Here is a 26463-nt window from a genome sequence, read left to right on the forward strand (position 1 = left end):
CTGCTGAAAGCAGAGCTGACTTCAAAGGTAGATCAGCTTACTGAGGGGCCATGTCCAGCCCAGTTCCAATCATCACTATGGATGGAGATTCCACAACCTCTCAAGGCCCCTATTCTAGTGCTTTACCACCTTCACAATGAATATTTTTTGCCTATCACTTCATCTTACTTTCTCTTGCTGCAACTTTAGGTGGTGGTTCTCATTTGGTTCCTTCCTTCCTGGTTAAGAGAGCAATTCCATACCCCCACCCTCCATTAGTCTTCTCCACTGCAGGATGAAGCAACCCAGCTCTCTAGGACTTCATTGTCAGAAGGATACACTGTTAACCTGTGTTCAACCTCTTGTCCAGGGCTTCAAATCTTTCTTAACTGGCTGGGGAACAGCTCTGCCATGTTGCACAGGGGTCAGTTCTGCCCACGAGCAGGAGTTCAATTTCTCTCTGTTGAACCTTCAGGTAGCTCCTGTCAATGCAATCTTCCGGTCTACTCAAGTTCCTCTGAACACCAGGTAGCTCTACTCTCCAGCATACTGACCATGCTCTCCAAGGTGGTATCACTCAAACTCACTAAGGGTTCACTCCACCCCATCATCCAAAGCATCATGAGTATGATGCCTTGGTATAAACCTAAGGAATGCCACTGGGAACTGGCTGCCAAGCAGAATCCACATTTAACTGGGCAATGGAGACAGTGACAAACATTGAAAAGAGGAACACCATCTTTGCAAGCTGTAGATGATCAAACACAGAAAAGGTTGAGACTGAAACAAGCTTTATTAGTATACATGATGGAACCAAATTCATATTAATTTTCAATCAAAATAAAGATTCAGTATCAGGGACAAACTAAGTAAATCAGTTTTTATTTTGAATCTGTTCTTCCAGGGGAAGTTGTGGTTTGGGCATGATTTTTTTTTTTTTTTTTTCAGAATAAAGATGAAATTAACATGATGTTTCTAGCTCAGTAAAATCCTGACTAAAAATTCTAAAATGTAGTCAAAAAGTACAGCCTTATACCAAAGAATGGCAACCAAAGATGACTTGGATTTATGGCTTTAAAGGAACCTTCCAGATGTGACCTGGTGAAGAGCAGTCTAAGGCTTCTGTGAAAAGATAAGTTCTTTTCAACCCAACAGAGACTTTGAAAGTAAAAAAAAAAAAACAAAACAAAACAAACTGTCAAGGAGGAGAAAGGAATCTTTAAGGAGGAGTCAAAGCATTAAAAAAACCCAAAAACACAAACTATCCTTGGCTACTGCGTATTCTGCAGCTCAGCCCTAAGCAAAGGGATTTAAACCTGCTTCCTAAGTTTTACTGGACCCAGAAACTGAAGACCACTCAAAAGCTGCAAAGCAGAAGCCTCAGAGGAGCACCACAGTAAGGCACATATTCCCTTCTTTAAGAGATTCTGGGTTTAGTGTAGGGGTGGGAATTCCATCACCTCTAATCAGTATGTGATGCTACCCACAAAACCCTGGTCAGGTCAATGTCACTAACTGTACTACTCAAGGTTTATGGGGCCACATTTTATCATTCTGCAGGTGACTGCCTCCAGGAAAACACAAGACTTTGTAAACACTGATAAATAAGCCCAGAAAAACTGACTACAGAAGCATTGGATTTGCCAAAAGCACTTTCTGTCCACCTGTTTCTACTGCTATGCCAGCAGTAAAGCACAATAAAGATTATTTTCCACAAACACAGAGTAGGAAACCAAGCAGCAGTGACAATCCTTTGCTGGTGTTTTATGTGGTTTCTCATTAGGAGGGTTGTTTTTTTTTTTTTTAAGTTTTTAGTTTTTACTTTGTTGTGGCACTAAGTCAAAACTACAGAAATTCTCCTTCCCCTCTCCAATTAACCTCACTGTGCTGAGCACCTCTGTTCCCACTGCATTTGAAATACAGCAGCTTTATTATGAAGTGTCTTTAGTCACCAAGAGGAAAGGAATCTTGTCTTCCATTGACAAGGATGCTATTTACAGAACAAGTGCATGTAACTGAAATAAGATGAAAACTCTTATCTGCCTTCTTCCTATCTTTCATTGTAATTACAGGTTCACCTAGTCAAGATTTGATTTCCTTTTGGATTTTTAAAAACAAGGCGAGCTACTGATGAGTATGCAGCACTACTTTTGCCTTGACTACTGTACTACCAAAGTGGGTGGAAGTAACATTTAAAGCTTATTAGTATCCAAACGACAAGCCACAGACAGTGTAAAAAATAGTTCATTACTTCCACAAATATCTGCTATCTTATTTGCTCGTCTTTAAAATAATTAGTGAAAATGTTCTTTTTTATGAAGCCTGTGTAAGGCTTAAATTTAAATTAATAACTAGCATGCATGTTGTGTTTTGTTAAAACCTTGACTATTTATCACACCCCTCAGGGTCTATTCAGCTCTGGACAAATGCTATGGACAAATGCTTCCCACACTGAAAGTAAAGAAAATGCAGGAAAGCCATCACTGGGACAGCTTGCCACCAAGAAAAGTAGCAGCAAAAGTGTAGAATTTTTTCACAGATGCTTGCAGGAAAGTTAGCCCCATATAGTCTCACTGTGAGACACTTCAGTAGTGAGACAGCAGCAAAGAGAAACAGCATTAAGATAAAACATGAAAAATTTTACTTCCTAGATCATCTGCAAAGCCAACCTGACCAAGGGTTTATTCTTACCGTACTTTCAAAGTACATTTTGAAAGCCAAAGTAATCCTACAGGAACCTTAATGATAATACTTTTGGAACAGCTCACTGCTCTGAGGCTGTGGGAAAAAGTAATGATCAAATGTTCCATAGAAAGGGAAAGTGACAGTCTTCCCTGCAGAAGTTTCCTAATGAAAGATGCTGGCACTGCAACTGTTACGTAACATTTTTTTGTTGTTTTTTAAAATTATTCCCATGTCTGAGCTTTGCACCCTAGTGGGACTGAAGTCAGAATCCACCTAACAAAAAGATGAATCCTTTTAAGAGGCCACCAGCACATCACCACAAAGCCTGGAAGCTGTCACATGAACTGGGTGAACATTCCACAGTATTACCACTCCAATTCTGTCCAACATTGTGTTTTAATTAAACTACGCCTTTTTTTTTTTGAAGGATATCTCATTTGGGCATTTTCTTCAAGGTGTATTAGAACTAGCAGCAATAGCCACGATCCAGATTCTGAAGAAACTTCTGTTTCCTAAGATTGCAGTTTTATTTCCTAAGATCATAGTTTTATATACCTAAAATAAGGAAGGCTTCCATACATATGATTGAACTGCACCAACAAAATCCTCCATTTACACAAATGCATGCAGGGGCTTTAAGTCCTGCTCTACACAGGCAGCCATATTCCAGCAACACTTCCATACATCAAAACATCATTATTGGACCAAGAGGGATAAGGTAGTAGGAACGAAAAACACTGATAGGCAAAGTAAAAGATAAAAAGTGACTTTTCTTTCCTTCGTGCTCACTTAATGATTGCTTTCTGCAGGAGACAGGAGGAGGAGAGCTGTTAATTATATCAGGAATACACCTCCAGGATAGAGTGAGAGGGGGATGCCATGGCAACTGGTAAATTCAACAGTGAACAAAATGGTCACCCTTTGGTAGGAGTGAGACCATGAAAGAGCTCATCCTTTTGTCCCCCAGGCCCACCTCCTCTGTCCCCTCCTTTCTTGTCTTTGCTGCATAAATAAAGCATACAGACAACTCAGGAAAAATGACTTTTCCTGTAAGCAGACTCTGACGTCTTGATGTGCAGGAAGAAAAGATGAAAATTAGCAGCATGTGGGTGGAACAAAAAAAGGGTGGGGGGAACACATGAGGCAGAACTGGAGATGATTATTTTCTAATTATTTAATATTGTACTTATCTCCTCCCATTCTCAGCAAAGCGCCTTTACAGAAGGCTTTTAGCTGTTCAAGTCTTGAAGAGAACAGCTTGGTGGCTTGTTGTTTTGTGGGTTTTTTTTAAAGTGAGAATTTGAGAAAAAAAAGCTCTAGACATTCAAGGCAGTTCAAACAAGTCACTCTCAAGTTCTCTCCTTGAAGAAAAAAAGTCTAAGGACAGGACCATGTCACTGCAGTACTGACTGTGTTCCACAGCATAAGGAGAAAAATCCACTTCTAGCTTCACTCACAGAAGACAGTTTTTCCTGTCCCTCACAAAACACCACATTCACTGTAAGGTGCAGATGAGAGGTTGTAACATCACTAGACTGATGCTGCAGAGACAATCTGAGCACTCTGGAGGTTGTGTGCGATCCCAGCTGCAGAGGGTCTGCACACCAAGCCCAGCACCTATGATCCCCCAAAATTCTGCAGTAGGGAGCTGCCATTTAAGAGTACATCCCCAGCACTGGGAAGAGTTAAACACTGGCAAAAGGAGAAAACAAGACCTACTACCTGTTTTGGGACCAAAGAAGGGCAGTAACAGCAGCACTTCAACAGTGCCTTTCCTCTACAAATACTGCTTTCATATTACAGAAACAGGAAAACTTCCCAAGATCAGGGATCACGTTGGCAGCCTGCCAGGAGCCTGAAAGCCGTGGCTGATTTGCATAACCTGATTGTGCCTTTGTGCTTATAATATTTACTTGTTTTGATTCTGGCAGCAGCTTCTTCATGAAGCATCACATTTAATTAGATCCGATACTGAAAGCTGCTGCAAAGTTCTGACGGTAGGTTTGGAAAGGGAAACAAGGAGAACGCTCCAGAGCCTGGCAGAAGCCCGTGGGAGAAGGGAGTCATGCATGGGTTACTTTGGAAGAGGCAAGTGAAGCCGAGGGTGAGAAGGAGGATTTGATCAGTCAGAATGGTGCAGGTAGAGCTCGAGGTTTGGTAGCTGGAGCAGAAAAGGGTGGTTGAAATGTTCTCCCCCTCACTCTTCAGGGATGGAGCTAGTCCCAGTGCAAGGATTTTTTTGGCTAAGGCAGCAGTGAGTCTTAAATAACCCAGCAATGTTGAAACAGTCTCTTCTCATGACATTTAGATGATGTACTATACTGTGGGGAGCCAATAGAAATTTCAACTGCTACAACGCTACTCATTACTAGGACTTTCTACATACAGTCTCTCATTCTCCTGGGTCACAACACAGGGCTAGAGACTTCGTGGCATTTTGGAACTTTGCCTTTGACCACTCATATTTTTAGAGATGTTAAAACCAGCCCTGTGTACAATGTTGATGTCTGCAATGTTTTAAGCTACTTGGTTTATATAAATTCAAATCTGAATCCCAACACACAACCACAAAGTTTTCTTGTCCTCTTTAGGCTATCTGTTGTGACAGTTTCAAGGCTGGTGAAAGTTATAATTTCAGTATTAAGACATTCAATATTAAGTCTACAGTAAGAGAAATCTTTTCAAATTGCAAGTCACAAAAAAAGACAGATGTGTTCTTGGACTGAAGTATCACCACATGTATTAATAGAATATTTTGTGCACTATGAAGCTTCATTCTAGCTTGTGCTGCAATAACTCTCTCATGAAGACACATACTTAACAGTATCACAGCCATCATCACTATATATAAAATGAAGAATTTAATATGACCAATTTTAGGCAGTCAGTGGCAAGGCTTATCAGACGTTCTCTCATTATCTAGAAACCTCACAGAATTGCTTTCTGCCAACACCTCCCCTCCTTGGTCCTTAGGACCACACATTTAAGTATAATGCTATGTCAAGGTCAAACTACTCTGCCTCTTTATCTTTCATTCTCCCTCACCAAGGTCTCCTTGGTATTCCATTTCCAGGGACCATTAATTTCATAAGAAAATCATAGTTGGCAAGACTAAAAATGTATCTTATAACTCACAGCAATAGCTGACGGCTTTCAGGATCTCTGCAAATCTTTTTGGTAACATTCTCAGACTGAGAAAATCAAAGAAAGGAACAAGCATACTTCAAAATGCTGCTTGACCACCAAGTGAATTTATCTCTAGTGCAACTTTAGTAACTACTAATGAGACAGTGACCACTACTGGATAGCAATTTCAGTCCATTCGATACCTGCGTATCAAAAATCTTGCTCACACTTTAGAACTTAAATGGAAAAGGGCAAGAGGGGGAGGAGTGACTTTCAGCCACCCCTGTTCTCCAGTCTGATGGGCTGCATGGCCACACAAATGCCTGTACTAGTACAGAGGAGCACAGCACAGGAAGAAGAAGCCACCAAGGAAGCAGGCTTGCTTCTTCTAGCAGCAGTTCTCACTTTCAAGTGCTGATTTAACTATGCTATGACTCACTACCATGTCTGCTAGAGGCTATTACTTTAAACAACAGAAAAAAAAATTAAGAACTCCAACACCATCACAATTCTAAGTTCAATCACAACTACTTACTTTTATCCCTCAGTTACAAAAACCCCATCAGATGAGATGGGCTACTGCTCTCCCACCTTTTCCAGCTGCAGGATTACTCATTTCATGTCTTTAAATACTAGCATAAGCAATTAAATGTCTGTGGAGGCTCCATCCCACTCCAGATGGGTCATTACTGGTGGTCACACTTGCTTCTTTGGAAGCTGCCATTTAGTCTGAAATAAATTGAAGTAGTCTCTGGAACTTCAGTCTCTTATTTTTAAAAACAGCGTGATAAGCAAAAGGCCCCAGAGGCAATACTAGAATACGTGAATATCTGAGAAGATATTTTGTTAAATCCTCAGCATATATTAGTTTAGCCATATGATCAACTCAGCAACTTCAACAAAAGCAGCTAAATATGCAACAAGCAGCAAAACAAAAGTCTCTGAAGGGCTGGTGATTACACTGTTGTAACGGATAAAACGGTATTTATTTTCAACGTGTTTGCTGAGCAATCTTCTGTAACACTGGAAACTGGTCAGACAATGCTGTCCTTGTCCCCTTAACTCCGAGGATATGGTAGACAGATAAACAGCATTAATATTAGTGATTAAGAATGTTGCACCCCCACTCTTTAGATTTTGAGCCAAAGTGTGATGAAGTTGACAAATACAACACTTTTAAAAACTATCAGTAGCAGTACTATTTTGGAATACTGGAAGAAATCTCTCAGCAACTAACATTGAATGCATTTTAATATCAGTTGCTGGAATCTCATCCATTTATGCTACATTGTTGCCAAACATCATAAAGAATTTTCCTTTATATATATATATTAAAAAAGGACATTTGAGCCTCACCTCCCCCATTTCACTTTCACATTAGACAGTTATAAGCTCAGATTTTACTTCATCATTACAGTTTAACAGCAAATACTTACTACAGTAACACTGAACCCAGTCTAATACAAACACACACAATTTATTCATGTAAGTAAAATCTCCTCCCTCCCTTGCTCCCCAAATCTGCTAATATAGACAGATTAATTTGTGTTGTGTTTACTAGCAGCTTTTTCAAGAAAGCACATCTCTTTTTGGCTGCCTCTTGAATGACTGTTTCAGGTCTTCAGCTGCTTCTGCATTAGACATTAAACACCCAATGTCCCTGTCAGCAGGATTTGGTAAAACAAGATTGTGTTTGCTATGGGAAAACGTCAGTTACTCCTGAAAGTTGGTGTCGGATCCAATTAAGTTTGAGATGTTTAATGGATAAAATGACACCCAACTGATTCTGTTTAACCTTACCATGCTACAGCATTTTACCCAAGGCCGTACTGAGTAGACACAGGTACATCCCTCTGTTAATGGTCCCACAGCCAAAGCACCAACACACTGTTAAGCATCCTGTAGACATGCTAAGCAACACCTGACCTATGAACAGGTATAAAGGACTCCTTCTGAAACACAATCTTCTATCCCTCGCACAAGTCAGGTAGGTCACCACCCAATGCAAGATCTCATGACAGAATACTGACATTAATTTCTTCACTGATACATCATATTTCTATAGAGAATACTTCAGTTCTCCAGGAGCACAGGGCAAGGTTCTGCATCACCATCTTTCTCTGCCTTCTTCAAAGCTGGAAGCTTTCTAAGCCAGTCCCCTACATATTTAGCTGCCTCTGTAGAAGATGCTAGAGTCTCCCTGGCTCAACACATGTCACCATTGCAACAGTCATGAGGACTACAGAGGATTTCTGCAATCAAGTGAAAAGGTGACAGTATTGCCAAGCTATTAAAAAGATTAGATCTCATCACAAAAGTGTAATAACCCACTTTGTCAAATTGCGTTTACTGATTGCTGTATCGTTTCCTGCTTGTGCCTGAAGAGTCACCTAAAAAGATTTCAACGGAGTTGTTAAATATTTAGGTTAAAAACTGGCTGGTCTGGAAGAAAACTGAAAATCCATAATTCAAGTAATTCCTAATTTTAGTAGCATGTTAAAACTTTCATAAAGAAACAATATACTGCCTGGAACTGTAAAATGCAACAGTCAGCAGAGAAAGACATCTATCAAGGTGGATCTTGTGTTCACTTTTTTTCCCTTGGACTGTCAATTTCTTGGGATAAGTGACTGAAGAACCACAGGCTCTGTAAAGCTGCTCAAACTACCCAATAACAAAGCACTTCTCTGGGCTGTGGCAGCTCTGTACATGACATCATTTGTTTACAGAAGCAAATACTTGCCAATTTTAAATAAAACAGGATTCAGTCTGTTGAAAGAAGACAGATGTCCACAAGAGTAGCTGTTCCTGTGTCTCCACACTAATTCATAGTGTTAATAACTAGCAGTAGGGCAACTTCACACTGCTTACAAGAGCGTGCTAGAATCAGACAAAAATGAGACTGCAGTATGGAACAATCTCATTAGCTGGGACTGCTTCCTAAAAGGGAATGCCTACAAGCTCCAAAGTGCATCACATTAAGAGGTATGTTTTATTTCAAGTGATTTAACAGGAAATCTCATTGCTTCCAGTGCTGTTAAATACTAACTCAGCTGTTGTGTCTACTTTCAAGACAAGTCTGTGTGCAGGTTTTTTACCATTCTAAAATTCTGCAGATGCCTGAGTAACAGTTGACTTTGCTGCAAGAGTTGGCACAGCAATCACGTACCCAGAACACTCAAGAAACACCAGCAAGGAACTTGGCTGATACATGCGAGTTTGCTGAGTGGTTTTTAAAAGATGAATACATCCAAAATGCAAACAGTACCATTACTTTTAAAAGAAGTTTATACTAGTTAACTAGCTTATTTGTATCTTTTTATTTTGAAGTCATAAATCACATTGTGATGTCTATTTTTTTCCCCAGAGAAACTATAAAAGTCTTAACATACTGAGCCAAGATTTCTTTATTCAAAAAATTTAAAATAAGCAAGGACACACTTCTGCTAGAACACCTCTCGTGATGTTTCTGTTAATTTCTATAGTTCAACAGAAAAAGTTACTGACTTCCTGAGGGGCACAAGTTACGAGAAATTCCATAAAAAACTAATAAAGAGAAACTCCCTCTACTTTTACATCCCCTCCCATTACTCTGCTAGGAATTGCACTGTATGTATGCACATTTTATCTAAATGCACTGTTAGATAATTTTTATCTCAGTACTAACAACCAGAAACCTTTATAGATAGTTGAGACTCAGACTTCCTACACAGCACAGGGTAGAAACACAGGCTGGCATGCCTCCTGACAACTAAAACTAACACCATTTTGCAAAGAAATTTAGGGTTGAAGGTAAACTTGTCTAGAACAAATGCTGTGTAACAGAATCTGCACTGAGGATTTCAACCTCCTCTACCCTCCATGGCTAAAAAATAATCACAAGTAAAACAGTATTAATCAAAATGAGATGAAGAGAACAAGTACCAATAGACTCAAGAGAACTGTACATGAAAACACAAGGTTCAAGCTCCACTAGAAGGCACACATCTTAAGTGGAAACAAACAATATCTGGAACCTTTTACTAAAGACACAGAAGCACCTGCTTTTCCTGAAGTTGCAGAGCAGACAGCACTAAACCTTGTTACAGGAGTTGACCTACAGCCTTAATTTTCTTCACCTGCACTAATCACAAAAACCTAAAGGGAAGATCTCTTAATTCCATGTAATAGCAAAGGTTCAACATGTAAGTTCTTCCACCTATTAACCACCACCTGTAAGACAGTTGTGCTTTTGATCTGTGGAGCATGTGTCATGTATGCGAACACAGTGAAGGAAGGACCAGGGAATGTGCATTGTCTGAAGTTAGGTTGAAAAGATCTGAGGAACAGAGGCAGTGTTCTAGTGACAGATCCCAGATTTGCTTCAGAAACTGGAGAATTATCTGGAGGTTTAAGAAATGTGTTTATTTTGAAAAATTAGTGAGATAGGTATTCAAATCCTTTTCACATTAAGACAATATTTAACTTGCTAACGTTAAGAGATGTATGTCTTCAAAAGCTTCTGGCTTCTGCCAAGCATAGATGTATTTCACAGAAAAAAAGGCCTCATGCAGTTTGGAGGATGAAGAGAAATTATGAAAGACTTTTACTGTCCTTCCATTTTTATGAAAATCAGCTCCTTGGAAAGGGAAAGAATGTTGTGATGGGAGAAGCAGGCAATTCTACCTCTCCCTGCAACCGTAATACTTCTTTCTCCCAGGAACTGGCAAGTTGGAACGTAGTGTGTGAGTATCTCCAGACCAGTCACAGCAAGTACTTCTCCTTGTACATTTCTACTGGGAATGATATATCACAGGAAGATGAAGTTACAGGAAATGATGGGCAGATGAAATAGTAGAAGAGATACTTGAGGGACAGAAGAGACAAACTGCAGAAAACCTGAATAAATTTCTGCAGCTCATAAACCAAGTTTGCTCAAGAAATTTCTGAAAGAGCTCTACTTTAAATCAGTACTGAATGTGATTCAACATATGCATATAGTTATCTACCTTTCTTGTACAGAAAGCCTTACAGATGCTTCCTGGTTTACATGCTTCACCATGATACAGAGAACCACTTGTGAAATGCTCAAAGACAACAGAAGATTTCTAAGCTGTACTCCAGCAGATTTTTTAAAGTATTTTTAGACAAATACTATTGTAATTACTTTCTGAGAGCTAGCAATCGATAACACAGCCTACATTTTCATAGCATAAAAGACGCACAAAGCCCTGAGCAGTATTAAAACATAAACTGTTAACTAGGAACATAGATTTTTCTTCAAAACTTGTTTTATCTTCTTGTCAGAATCTGCTGAGTAACTGCTTCATTGTGTGCTGGTGGCAAACATTACCAAAAGTACAAAATTAGAAAATACTTTGGGAGATTTTAACTGACAGTTTGCTGGCAAAATGAACGACCACTAAACATGTAATTTATCCAGTTTTCTTCTTGGCTTTCATTTCACAGTAAGGACTGATAAATAAACGCCCCTTTAAAATGCTACAATTTTTTTGCTAGATAAACCCAAAAACTACAAGTTAAACAAATGGAAAAATATAACAGTTAAAATCAGATTTCGAACCATACAGGTTGAGAGAAAAGGTGTTTTGTATCTCTGGAGCAGAGTGCAAGGTTAGCACAGGAAGCACGGCGGCAACTGCTAGCCCTTAGGGATCAGAGAGAAGTAATGATTACCCATGCAATGCTAAGAGTCATGTGGACATTAAGAAAACTGTAGTGTGCCATAAATATTTCAATTTGAAGATTGTCTGGAGTTTCCCCAAAGCTTTGGAGCACATAACCTGTCCTTCAACCCTAACATAAGCAGTGGCGATGACCTTAATGAAAGGGGTGAGCTCCCTACACTAATGTGGCCCAACTTATGTTAGATGACACCACCACAAGGAAAGTAGATATTTCTAAGTGCTGCAAACACTCAGTGACAGACTTGATTGTACAGACTAAGTAATAAAAGCTTGTTACAAGCAGCCAGGGACTTCACAGAGCTTACCTGTTTCTGTGCTGACGCTCCCATATGCACCTGGCAAAACTTGACTGCCTGTTCAAGTGCTACTTCTTCATCCACCTGAATACAGAATCACAACTAATGAAGTTATCATTACTCAGCTCATCTACAACTCTGATTAAAATCAGATGAAATGGGGATGTAAAACATGGGACTAAGGGGGAGAAGCAGCACTTCTAGGGCAGAACAATGATTTTAACTTACTCAGGAGTGTAGAAGCTAGACAACTCTCAATTCAAGCTAACACTTAGCATGAAGAAAGCCCACATAACTGGTATTATAGCTCTGTCACTATAGTTCATTTCAAAAATGTGGAGGGCACTACTTCCCCCCACCCAGTAACAGCCTTGTCAAGAGAGTGGTTCTTTGAGAGATATTTACAACCCCAGCTTTTGAACATATATAGGGCAATTTTATACTGCTTGATTTGGCAATTGTTTTCGTTCTATTAGAATGCCTGGGGTCACACAGAGAAATTACAATGAATGACAAAAATACTTTACCTGTTTAATCAACATGTATGTTTCAGACATGATCTTCTCAATTTTTCCCAGGTCATAGGCCATAACCTTCTGGCCTTGCTGCCATACTCGATATGCATCAAGCAGAAGTGTTTTCCCAGACTCCACATCCTCCAGTAATTTCCTCTTCCTGCTTGATCTCTGGACAGGTTCTTCTGTAGGTATCCCTTGAACTACTCCTTTAGCTGCCTGCTGCTGATGCTTTGAGCTGATACTGAGCTCTTCCAAAGACAGTTCAGGAGTGCGGCTCTCCGGAGCTCTCTCCCTGGAGCTCCTGCCCGCCTGAAGGCGCTCTGGCTCGCTGCGCTTACATGAAGAATCAATTTTTTCAGGGTCATTGGAATATCCATCAAGATCCATAGGCTCAACTGAACCAGGCCCAGAAAGCTCTCTAATTTCCTTGTCATTTTTGTCCTCTTGTTCCAATATGTCCATAGCATTGGGAATTTGTCCCTGGGTCACTTCCTTTACTCCATTTTCAGTATTATGTACTACTCCATCTGATAAAACTGGCTTTTTGGGAAGGACATCTTTCCCCTCTTCAGCACTAGTTTTATTAGAAACGTCTGTTGTCATCCTTCCTGAAGCAAGGTTAGAAGACTTAGAACTCTGATCTTCTGAAACCTTAATAAAAGAAGTTATTTTTCTCTGTTATTATTGAAAGTAGAAAGCATCTGAACACAGCTATGACTACCATGAACATTGACAAAGAGTATCTTTACATTACTGTCTTTGCTGAAGAAAATGCATTTATTATATGTTCATTCTTATTTGTTCCTGAATATATTAACTATTCCAAGCTACAAGTCTTACAGTTAAAGTATTTTAATCAGTGAAAACACCACAGAGAAATCAACAGCACAGGCTGAACCAAAGCTGCAGTGTTTTTTTCCCCACTGCTTCAGTCTATCCTATGTGATTCTACTAAATCAAATCCAAAGTTTTAACATTTTTCTTCTAATGTATTGAAAACAAAATTGAATCTGCTTCTTTTTGCAGCTGCAGATCAACCTCAAATTTAGGAATCTTCCCTCTTTGTTGTTCTTAGACAGCTTTATTCTTGTTAGTAGATCAAAACATATACTAAACTCTGCTGCAGTATTTTAATTTCAGTGCCTTTACTTTAGTTATGGTCCGAAAGTAGAAAACCTTAGTACATCGCCTCTTCTTTCAAAAATTCTTAATGATACAGTTCTTCCACCCAGATTTATGAACAAACTATTTAATATACTGAGTTCCAGGGTTCTTAAGGATGTTTTAATTGGTTTAACCTGTACTCTGTTGACTTGGAAAATCCTTAGAAATAAGTTCTTCCTTGAACATGTTTACCAAATAAACTTCCGATTTCCAGTTATCTTAACCTGGAAAATTATTTTAAAAGGTCATATGGAAACTAATCAAGTGTAAATACAAATTAAATGTAATAAAAGGTGTGGCACTGTCAAGAACTAGCAGTTAAAAATGGCTAGGCATGTACTAACTAGTTGCCTGGTTTTGTTTTGCAAGTGGAATCTTAGTTCATTTTAAAAAGAAATTTCCAATAGGCCCCACCTCAAAATGTAGCTGTTCTTACACTCCACATAACTACCATCATTCGAAACTTAAGAGGCAGTCAAACACAAATTACTGCAATCCATTCTCAACAACTGTATTTGTTAATGGTTATAAAAAATGAAAAACAACAATGCTGGAACAGTTTTCTGAGTAGTTGCATATAAACAAAGTGATGAAAACACAGCCCTTCAGCCTCAGGAGATCTAAGGAATGAATAAGCCTAACCTAGAAAAATCTAGTTACTACATCAATGACCCTTACATGCAGTGCTGCCTTACCTGTGTCAAGTCGTTGAGAGTGTCCTCCAAGACTTTCACTGTAAGCACAAAGGCTTGTTGGGCCAGAACCTGGCGATCTGCATCACGCAAGTACTTCCTGTGCGACAGTGAGAGAACAGAAATTAAGCTATCTGCCAAAAGCTTACAGGGATTTGAAAGGAAGAACCAAGACATATAAAAAAACACACCAACCCCAACCCCTCAACACAACAATTTAAAAAAACTTAGAAGAAATACAACAAAACATACACAGTTACATTTTGACAGATAAGACTTCAGCTATGTCTCCCTTCACTTCTCCCCTCAACCGTCAAAGATGACATACACAAAGCAAAAGATAACACTATCTACAAACAGATAGAAAGGGAGAGAAAGGGGAAAAAAATGAAACCAAAAAACAAAGCCAGGGCAAAACAAGACAACCAGAATTACAGTTTTCTTATATCAAGCCTTCTGTGCCCCTCAAATACCAGCTTTTTGTTCACATCTTTTCTTGAAAAAGAGTAATAATCACACAAAACTATCTTGAACTGTCATGTTCTGGATAAATTGTGCATGTCAGATTAAGGACATCAGAAAATACTGGCCATATCAGTTGCCTCTGAACTGAGGTATTTTAAAGCTAAAATGCTGCTGCAATAATGTATTTTTTCCTACCTAGTAGTATTTTAAAAAATGGTATTGCATGTGTAAAACTTATGCTATAGCTTCATTTGATTTACTAGAGCATTTTAACTTCAGCATATTCTAACACAATGCTTTAGTCCACTTTCAAGAAAAACATTTCCAGCCATCAATCCCACCTCACTGAGTTTGATGAAACACTGCATTCCTGTTTCAGAATTGGCTGTTTTTAATGAGAGTGCTAAAAATCAAGGAAATAATATTGGAGGGTACGATTTCAGTCAAAAAGCCAATATTTTTAATATATTTTTTCTCTACAGTATTACATTAAATTGGTAATTTTATGGTTTGTTTTTCAGACAAAAGATACAAAAAACTGACTCCTTATTAGTTCAGTAATAACTAAAGGTCAGATAAAAATGCCCTCTTTTTAAAAATAGGGTTGTTACAGGCATATACCAGACACACCCAGAACATTTGCATTTACAAATTCCTGTAACGACTGCAGTTCACCATGGCTGGCACTGGCTGCTTCAACATGTCAAATTACTTCTTTGTCAAATTCAGTCTAGACTTATAAATAACGTCATATTTTTAGTACAACTGTGGGCTTACTTAGGACAGAATTTAAACCTTCTATGGTCCAGTATTTCTGATATGCCAAAAGTCAAAGTATTTTTGGCTTCAAGCTTGCCGAACATGTGGTGACATATTCCCAGACATACTATCATCTATGCAAATTCACACGCACTCACACTTGCAAACACATGAAGAAACCTTCAATGCCCTCAACTTATTGTCATCAATCATTCAGTTTCATTTCTTTAACATTTGCCAGAGATTAATTTCAACATTTCCCACTCGGCAACCTACTAGAATTTTACATCAATTGCTTCAATGTTTTCCTTAGATGTTTATTTTGGTCCTCCCATCGACATAAATCTGTATTTAGCTAACATTAAATGGCTTCTTTTTTCTTAAATAAGGTTAATGCAATTAAAATTAGATCACCCCTGAGTATGATAAGCTTTTTAAACAGCATCAGCTGCCAACAGGCACATAACCATTGTTCAGTTGTCAAGGATTACAGGAAGGCAGGATGCCTGGGCCATGACCTCTCTCTCACTGGACAGAGCTCTTATGTAAGAGGCCAGCAGAGGAGAGCAGAAGTCACAATGCTCTGTTCCACCAGTGAATGCCCCCACATGTCAGAAAACCTCTACAAGTCTGTTAAGGCAGCTATATAGCTGCTCCAGGTTTCAACAGAAATGCAAAGAAACTCTATACTCTTATGGAACTGTAATCCTGAGAAAAATTAATCATCATGCTGCTATATTCCCAAGGAAATAAAGAAATCTGTCTAAAGGCTTTTTTTCCTAAAAAAAAAAAAAAAAAGAAAGAACATCTTTAAATAAAATAGTTACCCAAAACATATTCAAAGCTTCACAAAGTAACGGGTTAAAATAAATATATCATACTTTCCCTGATCAGGGGTCCTCTGTAGCATAGATGAGACTTTCAGCAAGGTGTTGTAATCCTTTAGTTGTGACAGCACATTGAGCAGCAGGACAATGGAGCGGTTCATATGAGACGCAAAACTGCCCGGGCGGTCGATCTCATCCACGGGGATGCGCCAGATTCCCTGCACAGAAAGGACAAGAGGAAGACTCTAAAGAGGGATCCAACTGAAAAGGACAGAAATCTTAAAATACGAGTTGTATTCCATAGCACACTGAATTCCACCATAGATCAGGGGAACAATGGACCGGGAAATGCTGTGGGGTCTTTCAGACAGGGAGATGTGGATTTGAAGTCAACGGATTCCTGCCAATAGCAAAAGAGGGAGCTTTGGAGAAACCACAACAGACCTTCTAATTATGCTTCTCAACTATTCCCAGAAAAAAAGAGCAAGCAAAGCCTGAAGTACGTTGATGCATTTTTTCTTAAATACCTGTGAACACGCTTCTTAAACCAAAGCTTAGATAACATAAAAACCATGGAGGAACATAAAATTTTCCTGGCCTGAAAGCTGCTGCTCTTGTGTACCATAGCAAGTGTTTATCTTCAAATAATGTATTACTACATGTCTTAGGAACTTGGTTACTGCCTTGCTATCATCAGTGTTCACCAAGGCACTAAACAGCCTGATAGGGACTACCAGATTCCCCAGCAGTATCCCTGTTCCAGTGGCAGATTCACATACTTGTGCATCCAATCAAATTCCTGGGAAAAGGAAATCCTTGGGGATCAAAGCTGAAGACTAATAGAAAATATAATTTAATTATGGTCAGTCAAGTCAGATTTTGCAGTGTCTAATAAGTCTAAGAAGATTTTTGTCAAGTGTTTAACGCAGATGCTGTCAAAACACATCAGTCATATCTGAAAAAATGTAATGCAAATCCTATTATGCTCACGTGTTATGCTTAACTTCTATTATGACCATTCACAAAACCAGCTGATACATCAGTACAAATCCTTCCTTTGTGATTTACTCAGTTCTGAAACTTTTCCTGGAGCAGCTCTTTAAGATGAAAATCCTCTGGTCAGGTATACCACTTTGTGATAATACAGGAAAGAATACTCTCACTGGCAGAAGGAACTGGCTGAAAAGGACGTTTGCCTTCCAAACCTGTTCAGAGAGCAGGATATACAAATATTTATTCTTTTATCTTTGTTTGTAGGTCTTGCTTTCATAGTTTTTGCTTTACTTTCAGTGTAAGCAGAATTCTTCAGAACTTAATGCAAGGTAGAGGCAAAGAAAATTATTACTGCAATCATAAATGACATTTGACCACAAAAGCAGCAGGTGTGTAACTAGGCTATCTACAACATACTCTCCCCCTGCATGTCTTCCAAGAATCTGTAGTTCTACTCCATAGGATGTAGAAGAACTTGGGGAAGAAAAAAACAAACCACAAATACCTGTTTTTTTAAAGAGGAAATGATGACTTCAACTAGATATAATGCACAGACAGTTCTGCCAAATTTTCTTACTCTTGCTTTTCCTCATGCTCTCTGCTTTTACTCCCTACTAACCACAAAAAGTCATTTTTCCTCTCTGCTCCCTGAAGCTTTCTTTCAAACTTACATTGTAGCTTCCTGTTTCCAGGAAGCACCTCAAACCACACCATGACTGACCCTCAAGGCCAACCGTTGCTTCCTCCCACCCTCAGCTACCGAGGTCCACAAGCACCTTCTGTAGCTCAGTGTAAAAGATCTTATCTGCTCACGCAGCTCAGCAGCTCTCAAGCATGTACAGATCTTGCAGGTAACAGCTCTGTGAAACAGCACATACTTTATTTAAGTAGAACAGCTTTTTCTTCCCCCAAACTACACAATGACTTTCCTTTCAGGCTACAGATGAAACACACATTCTGGAGCTGGTATTTTTTGCTTCTCTGCACGTATGTAAACTGGGTTTCTGCCAAATCCTAAACCAACTGAATGCCTCATAATGGCACTACATTGCAACAACCTACTTAACCAATTTAACTACACAACACAGTTTATGATCGACTCAGATGCATACTGTAGGAATGGAAGACAGCCAATATGTAGGTTCATGGTCTTTTTCAGCATTATCTCATCTTTCATTTGAATTAGGCAGATCGCTTGGAAGGAGCTTTCAGATACTGTATCTGGAATTGGTTGAAAATAATTTTGCAGCTCCTTCTCACATGTCCTCTGCATACATTTTAATGCTACCCCAGAAATTACAATAATGCAGTAAAGCCATTTGCAATGATAGAATATATTAATTGCAGCTAGAAAGCCATAAAAGTGAAAATATCCATCTGACAGAAACTAAGACACATGTTTTAGGGAATGCTGCTCTTTTGTCTTTCTACAACAGGCCACATAAGAGCTTACATGAAAACTCCCATTAGGGGTGTTTAAGATGACTTTATCATTCCAATTACAAAAGAATGTCTGCTTTTAAAAGGAAAGTCACTAACTTCATGTGTTGACTTGCAGTATTCCAAACGCAAAAGAGCAATAAATAATACCACTGCCCTGTGCTACATACCTGCCTGTTTCACATGTAGCCTCAAGTCAAAAGCAGAAGGAAACCTGCCATCAGGAGTCAGAACCATCTTCATTCCACCCACTGTGATTTTATGAAGCAATATGCAAAACACTGATGTCAAAGTGATTTATCAGAGTTTATTTAATGAGTGATGCTGAATTCTTTTTAAGATTGCAATTTGAGCCCGACGAAAGAAACACTCTCATTCAAACTTCTCCCAAAAAGAAGTTTAGCTAAGCTCATCAGACAAGAATTTTTACTTCTTAAGTATCAATAACCTTCAGGAAGAATGCTTCTGAACTCAGATCATATACTGCAGCTTTTTAAAAAAGATGAATGGTAGGCTATTTTTTTTTTTAAATAACACTTGAGATAGAAATGCAAAGCTTGCAATAAAATAACTGGGGAGGAGACTGGAAAAAGTTATTCAGTTTGACTAAAATTAAAGTTTTTGTATTGTCATTTGAAAATTCAAGATTTGTTAGTGAAGTACCTCTCTTGAAAGCACCCACATGGAGCACAGATCCTTGTGACAAACATCTGCAGTTCTTTGAAAGGTTTTGTTACTGACTATCTCCATTCAGGCCACTTGACAAACTGTCTGTCTCTGGTCACCAAAAGGATTTCCTGTCCAACACACACTCCTGTTTGCTGGCCACCATTCCTGCAGCTGAAAAGTTCTCCTCCCTCCTGCAGCAGCCAGCAAAGCTGTTTACATGAAACTAGAGGAAGGAGTGAGATTCTTCCAACGAATCCAAAACGCCTCCCAAGATCCAAAACATCAATCTGCTCTCCATGTCTTCCTAGCTAAACAAACATTCTGCAGGAGCTGGGGGCAGGGGAAACAAGCCTGATATGCAAGCCTGATCTGGGAATACAGGAAAGTTCTGCAGTAACTTAATACTGAATTTTACATTACATATGAAACTGAGAAATGAAATCAGTATACCATATTCCTGGTGACACTTCTAATTTTTTTTTTTCCATCTTGAAACCTGCTGCACAATCTCCCATTGCAGAAGAACTGGAGACTCAGGGAAGAGGAAGAAGCCCATGCTGCACAGGGCTTTGTGAGCACGAGCTACAGCAATAGAGGACACTTTCTAGTTCAGCCACTGAAAACAGAAAGGAAGGAAGTGCTTATTATTCCTCCACGCTGCTCACTCCAGAACTGTACGGGAGGGGATTCCCTGGGGTTTAGGAATGCCTCTCTGAGAAGCAAAGGCTGACAGTTCTAAACAAACCCCAAACTTCTCTGTGGATGGCTGCTGCTCACACTGCAGAGCATCAGAGTAAGCCATTTTCTAAGCAGAGATCCAACTTTACTCTCTCAATGTTCCATGGATTCCCTTCTTAAGGAAATGGAGAAATGCTAGTCATACTTCAGATAATCCAATTCACATAGAATAAAAACACATAAAAAAAATTCTACTGCTACAAAAAAAAAGACCTTCAATTACTTATGACTCAGTTCCTTTTTTCTTTTTCCTTGCAAGGGATCCCAGAAGTGCAAGTTGCACCACATACAATAAACTCAATTCCACTACAGCTTGCTTTCACATGAACAAAGCAAAAACAAACACTTCTTCATCTGTTAGTCTCAGTAATGTCTTACTAAGAAGAGGCTTTAACAAAAACAAATCTATCTTAAATATTATTTTAACATTGTTAGAACATATGACAAAACTAACAAATCAACTAATAAAGTGATGAAGGGAAGCCACCGTAATACAACAACCTACACAATATTTTACAATAGGAAGTTAACTAAGCACAACTGCATAACCCTTGGGAAGCTCACATCTTCCTAAGTGTTTTGAACTCTGTTTTAACACAGGGTTAAGCACAACACACTGAAGTACTAACTAGCTTTACTCGTATCCTGTCTTCACAGTCACTTAGATCAACATAACATCTTGCACTTGGAGCCTAAAAATGAAAGGAAGATGGTTCAAACCCGTTTCAACACATGTGATTTGAAACTTCACTCTTTGGAGCTAAGAAAGTAAAACACAGACTCCAGACTATCACTGCTCCTCTCTGTAAGCACCACACTAGCCAGTGTTCACGTTGGTAGCCAAGGGTTTGCTTGACTCTCAGCTTCCTGCTAGTTCTGAGTGTAACCTTTAAAACCATTGTTTAGCAAATTACTAAATCACCTTTTCTTATCCAATCTTAACATGCTCCTGTTTCTCTTAGTCTTTTACTCTGTCACCTGATTTTGACTTTTCATACTTTATACAGACAATTCTTTTTCTTTCTCATTTCCTCATTTCATCTGCACTGCCATTCAGCACGTAGTGGAACAATTCCACCTCTGTGAACAGGAATGCAAGTGCACACAAAAGCATTAAGAAATGAAAGCAGCTATATTCACAATATTGAATACCATTAGCTGCAAGGTCTTGTGCCATCAAGAAAAAAAAGCAGCCCCGAATTTCTGTAACTTAGCTAATTTCAGAAAAACCTTACAAACCTTTTCAGAGTATTTAAGCAGCATTTCTCTATTGTTTTGTCTTGTTCACATAGTACAGTAACACAATATACAAAATAGTATGATAATAAATAAATGACATTTTATCAGTCTGGAAAAGGAAACTGAAATAAGGCAAGCCTGCAGCAACTTCCTTTCAATAAATCAGAATCAAGCAGGATTGCAGTTCCTGGTCTACATAGTAAGGATAGTCTATTTTTTTTCTTCTTTATAAATACAGACACACATACACCTGGAAGGGAATAAACACCTCTTCTGGAAAAACTGTGGAACTGTGCAGCATTATTTTAGCAAGAGAGCAGCATGAAAAATACTGACAAACGAAAATGCTCCACATTCTCATTATTATGTGTTGATAAAGAAACCTAATGGACAAGTTTCACCTCTTATTTCTCTCTTCAAAAAACAATGTATTTTCAGAGTCTTAAATTTCAGATTTCTCAATTTCTAGAACAATCACCTTACAGCTGACTTGACATTAAATTGGTTTTAACCCTATGAAAAGAACACCAAAACCATACCCACTTGGAGAGACTATTCTGTGAGAGCAGGAGTCAGGGACACACACAAGGCAGAGAAAGGGAGTAATTTCCTTGCTGCATAAGCAACTACATTACAACCAGAAATGCCTTGTTAAGATGATGAGTTACAAGTTCAGGTGGAATTAGTGAAACAGAAACCGATGTCTACAGATGGCCTCTGCAAAACACTGGGTTTGGATGTTTGCCAGGTAGAATCGAGAGGTTTTCTTCACAGGGTCAGGAGGCTTAAGGAGTTTTTACTCAGATGGTTCCCATGTACCATGTGATTTCACAACTATGTCAACAGAAAGTCACATCATTTCTTTTTAAAGGGAAATGGCTGACTATAAAATTGAATAAATAATCCATTTCACTTCATGACTAAAATGGAAAGAAAGAGAAGAAAGTGCGAAGGAACAAAAGGCAGTTCTCTTAAAACCTGTTCGAAGGTGCAGTCCTCTTCAAGTAAGGACACAGCTCCATTCTCTCACAAACTGTGTGGTGGTGTGTCTCAGGCAGACATCACCCACTTGAAAATCCAGGGAACACAGGAGGTGTGTACATAAGGATGAAGAAGACTGCTCCCTGCACAACTTCTCCAGGTTAATGCCAACAGCACCAGTGTAGTATCCTTCCCCAGAGTACTCCAAGAAATAACCCTTAGCTTCCCTGTTGTCTAGCCCCTCATTTTTCTACCCTGCAAATCTGGAGTGCTACAACAAAGGTGGACTTGAAGATATAGCTGTAGAGCATTGATTTTTATCTTTATCCTATTGCCAACAGTAAAAAAAAGTTCCTTTTGGACAGCCAGACAACTCATCAAGCTGGAAGGTCAGTTATTGATAAAAAGACTTTTGGACAAATTACCCAAGTACATATATTGTCTTTCCTCCCTAAGTTGTTCCCTTTTACCAGATGTATTTTAGAAAAGAGGAAAAAAGGTATTGGTTAGGGAAGTAATTAAATTATCAGCTTTAATAAGTTTTTAGCTGCTGTCTTACAGCCAATCCAGAGTTTAAAAAGGAGACAAAGCAGCTTGCCAAAGGAGTGAAGAAGAGCAGAAATCATCCACTGATCCAGGCAGGCACTTCTAGATACTCCAGAGAAAACACTGAGAAAGGTGGAAGGTCACCCATGTTGGCATTTCTGATTCTCCCTTTGTTACTTTGGTATATTTTTGGGGAGGTACATTTTGGCTTATGTCCTGTCCCTGTCTGAATGAACCTGGAATTCTTTCTTGGGAGGATATGAAGCACAGCAATCCAAAGAATACAGAATGCTTCTAGATCTTCTAATAATCAAATAACTTGATGCAGAAACCTAATGAAAGAATATGAAACCCTCAACAGGAAACTCTTTACCACGATTTTGCATTTCTTTAGGTGTTGTCAGGGGCCAGATGCAGGAAGATCTCTTTACCACCAAAATAAATAGTTAGCAGGGCACATCCACAGGGTGACAGGGGTTCTGGTTTGGCCTAATAGACAGCCTTTCACAGTTTTGAGAGGATTTTTCTGCTTAGATCTTTTCTGCATATCTGATACAACCAGACTGCATCAGATGTAAATGGTACTTAAAACTCATGAGGCAAGCTTGGTACAGTCTACCCATCTGTCTGGAAAGGGGTAGGTTTCTGCATTAGCCCCCTGCAGCCATCAGCAAACTCTCATTCCTGACAACATGTGAGATTCATTTAATCTCATGCATATGATACAGATGCATTTGACGGTCTCACCTAGAAACCTAGTCACAGGACGAGGGGTAACGGCTTTAAGCTAGAAAAGGGTAGATTGAGGTTAGACATTAGGAAAAAGTTCTTCAGGATGAGGGTGACAGATCCCTGGAATAGGTTGCCCAGACAGGTGGTGGAGGCCCCATCCCTGGGGACATTCAAGACCAGGCTGGATGAAGCTCTGAGTAGCTTGATCTAGCTGGAGATGTCCCTGCTTATGGCAGGGGGGTTGGACTAGATGACCTTTGGAGGTCCCTTCCAGCCCAGACATTCTATGACTCTATGGAACGTTTTACAGAGAGAAGGCATTTAGGGGATGTGGCTCACCTGCGTTATTCTAGGTTGCACCTTAGGATGGGATGCTGTACACACTAGAAATGACAATCTCCCCTGAATGCTAAGGATGATGACCAAGGTGACAAACGTTAGGGGAGATAAACACACAATGGCAACCTGCAAGGCAGTTCTGGTCTCCACCAGTGGTGTGCTGAGATCAAACCCCACTACTATTATTCCTAAAGGAGATGCTGCAGAACCAGAAAGAGAGTGGGTGCCAACACAAAGCTGGGAGAAGCTGGTGGTTCCTGGAGAAGGTCAAGTTTCGAGATCATGAGATCTTTTTTTTTTTTTTTTTTTTTTTTTTTTATGTAGACGCCTTCACTTTTGTCACCAAAATGACCATCCTCATCTTTCCACAGGTTACAAAATAATCAACTAGTAGTGTACCTGCACTTCAACTGGAGGTCAATTTTATTTGGTGGAGGGAAAGTTACCTTCATCTAATTTTAAGAAAATTCAATATTGCTTCATAACACAGAACTACCAGCTATCATCTTTGTCTAGACCTGATAACACTGAAAAATAGTGAACTTGACACTGTGTATCACTAAAATTATTCTGACAACATTACTGCCCTAGAATAATACAAAAGTAATACAGCATAACAAATCCTAGGTGAAGAACAGAGATTAGAAACACCTAGCAAACTAATGCAGGGACAGAAGAGTTTGGAGAAAAGTCTCAAGTATCTCACTCTCCAAAAGGTCATCTTTCCACTCCTCTGGGAGTAAAAACAGGACAATGCTTAAACGGAGAAGTAAGTTAAACATAAGACAGATGTACAAAGGGATGTGGAGATCATACAATCTGTGGAACATCCAAATGGGCAAGGCAGCTGCTAAGAAAAAGAAGACAAGAATTTTCACAAGAACATCAGCCAATTTTCAAGTTGAGTGGATGAGTGCAGAAAAGGAAAAATGCTAAATCTTACCTACCTGCCTTACAGGTACCTAAAGTTGTCTGTCTCCAAAGAGCTTACACTGATTCACCTTCATCATCGACTGCAGTACATACAATACCAGAAAGAAAAGGAGGACAAGAACTTTGTAACATTTAGAGGTTATGTTAACTGTTGAGATTTGGAACATAGTTAATGTTGAATTATCAGAGATTCTTCATGCTGAAACACTGCACGAAGGGTCTCCTTCTTGTACAGCATGACACTTTTTACTATTTCAGTAGGCTTGAAGGATTTTATAGAATTTGAAGAAACACATTTTCACTACTAAAACATCCAAGTTCTAGATGTAAATTACTTTTTACCAAATACATAAAGGATGATTATCCTTTTAATAGCAAGAAAGAGTCTCCACATAGGAGACTCAGCTGATTTTTAGTATTATTTCACTATTTTTAGTAGTAAACTAGGCTGTTTCTTGATCATCTTGATATAAAATTTCACCTTCGTATGAAATTACCTAGAAACAGTCTCCTTACAGTATCTTTTGGCTAAGATGCATCCTTCAGACACAGGAATTTCTCTTATCCCAGCAGATTGTGAGTGATCATGCAGCCACATCACGTAAGGACTTTTCAAGAGAGTAAATTTGCTGGGCACAGCCTCTCTCAACTCTAGTAAGTATGAAAAAGTAAGTAGGTTTAAGGTGATGCAACCCAAAACCAGACAGGTTTGTGTACTGTAAATACTACAGCTTAGGCAGAGAAGAGCCCTGCTGTCATTAGGTGGTGACATACCAGTGTGTTGTGGTAACGACCACCTCTGTTTGGGTACTGGTAACGTTTCATCAACTTTTCATTAGCATTGTTGTGACCTCAGACTCACATTTAGTAGCTCAGGAGCCACAACCTTCAAAATATACATAGGCAGGACTTTTTTTCAGGTTATTTAGGAACAAATCAAGATTATGGAAAAAACTACTAAATTGCACAGAACAGACAGTGAAGTTATTTACAAAAATCAAGAGCTGCATATCAGAATGTAAAGAGGAACTGTCAATGCTTTCAACAGCATGAATATAAACAAGTATGACCAACCAGGAGAAAATATAAAATGCCATACATACCAGGAACAGTACTAAAAAATTATACTCAACTGTTCACTATTAGCTATCAATTTCTTAAAGCCTTTTGGAAGACGACAAGTATGGCACGTTCCATCACTGGCTGGTATTTTGGTACCTGCACACGATCTGGAAGCACAGAGAAATACCTGCATCTTTCATCAACGTTGAGAAGAACAAAAGCAATGGAGAGCTGAACAAAAATTTGAACTCCTCTAGTGATGTGGCAGAGGTAACAGCAGGAGTTAGAGGGAAAGCCTTTTAATCTCAAATCAGAGGCCTGCAAGATCTGACTAGGGTTCCCTATTCCTTTTTTCAAATGGCAGTTTTATAAAGATACGTTTGTAAGTACATGACTTAGTTCATATTTGAAGGTCATAGTTCTGTCTGAGATTTCATACTGGCTTAGGAATGACAAAAGTACACATCCTGGATTTCAAACTATTTGCCAGCTGAAGTTGAGGCCAGGAAGCAGCTTATTTGAAATAGGTAATAAGAAATAAATACCCCATGTTAGCAGTTATCAACCAGAACAAGACAGACACAGTGGTAAAA

General features: G+C 39.0%; 1 protein-coding gene across 1 annotated transcript in view; it reads right to left on the reverse strand.

Annotated features, from left to right (window-relative positions):
• The window catches only part of LOC103776983 (calcineurin-binding protein cabin-1-like), a gene marked incomplete at its 5' end in the record, with an annotated part of 33348 nt that extends 16932 nt beyond the window's left edge, over positions 1–16416 (reverse strand). Inside the window, 4 exons of the mRNA XM_008944516.1 lie at positions 11783–11857; positions 12301–12942; positions 14151–14247; positions 16253–16416. Coding sequence (XP_008942764.1) covers positions 11783–11857; positions 12301–12942; positions 14151–14247; positions 16253–16416 — 978 coding nt within the window. The remainder of the gene's footprint in view (positions 1–11782; positions 11858–12300; positions 12943–14150; positions 14248–16252) is intronic.
• Between the last annotated feature and the right edge of the window lie 10047 nt (positions 16417–26463).

This window comes from Merops nubicus, unplaced genomic scaffold (assembly GCF_000691845.1).
Source record: "Merops nubicus isolate BGI_N331 unplaced genomic scaffold, ASM69184v1 scaffold32777, whole genome shotgun sequence".
Classification (NCBI taxonomy): domain Eukaryota; kingdom Metazoa; phylum Chordata; class Aves; order Coraciiformes; family Meropidae; genus Merops; species Merops nubicus.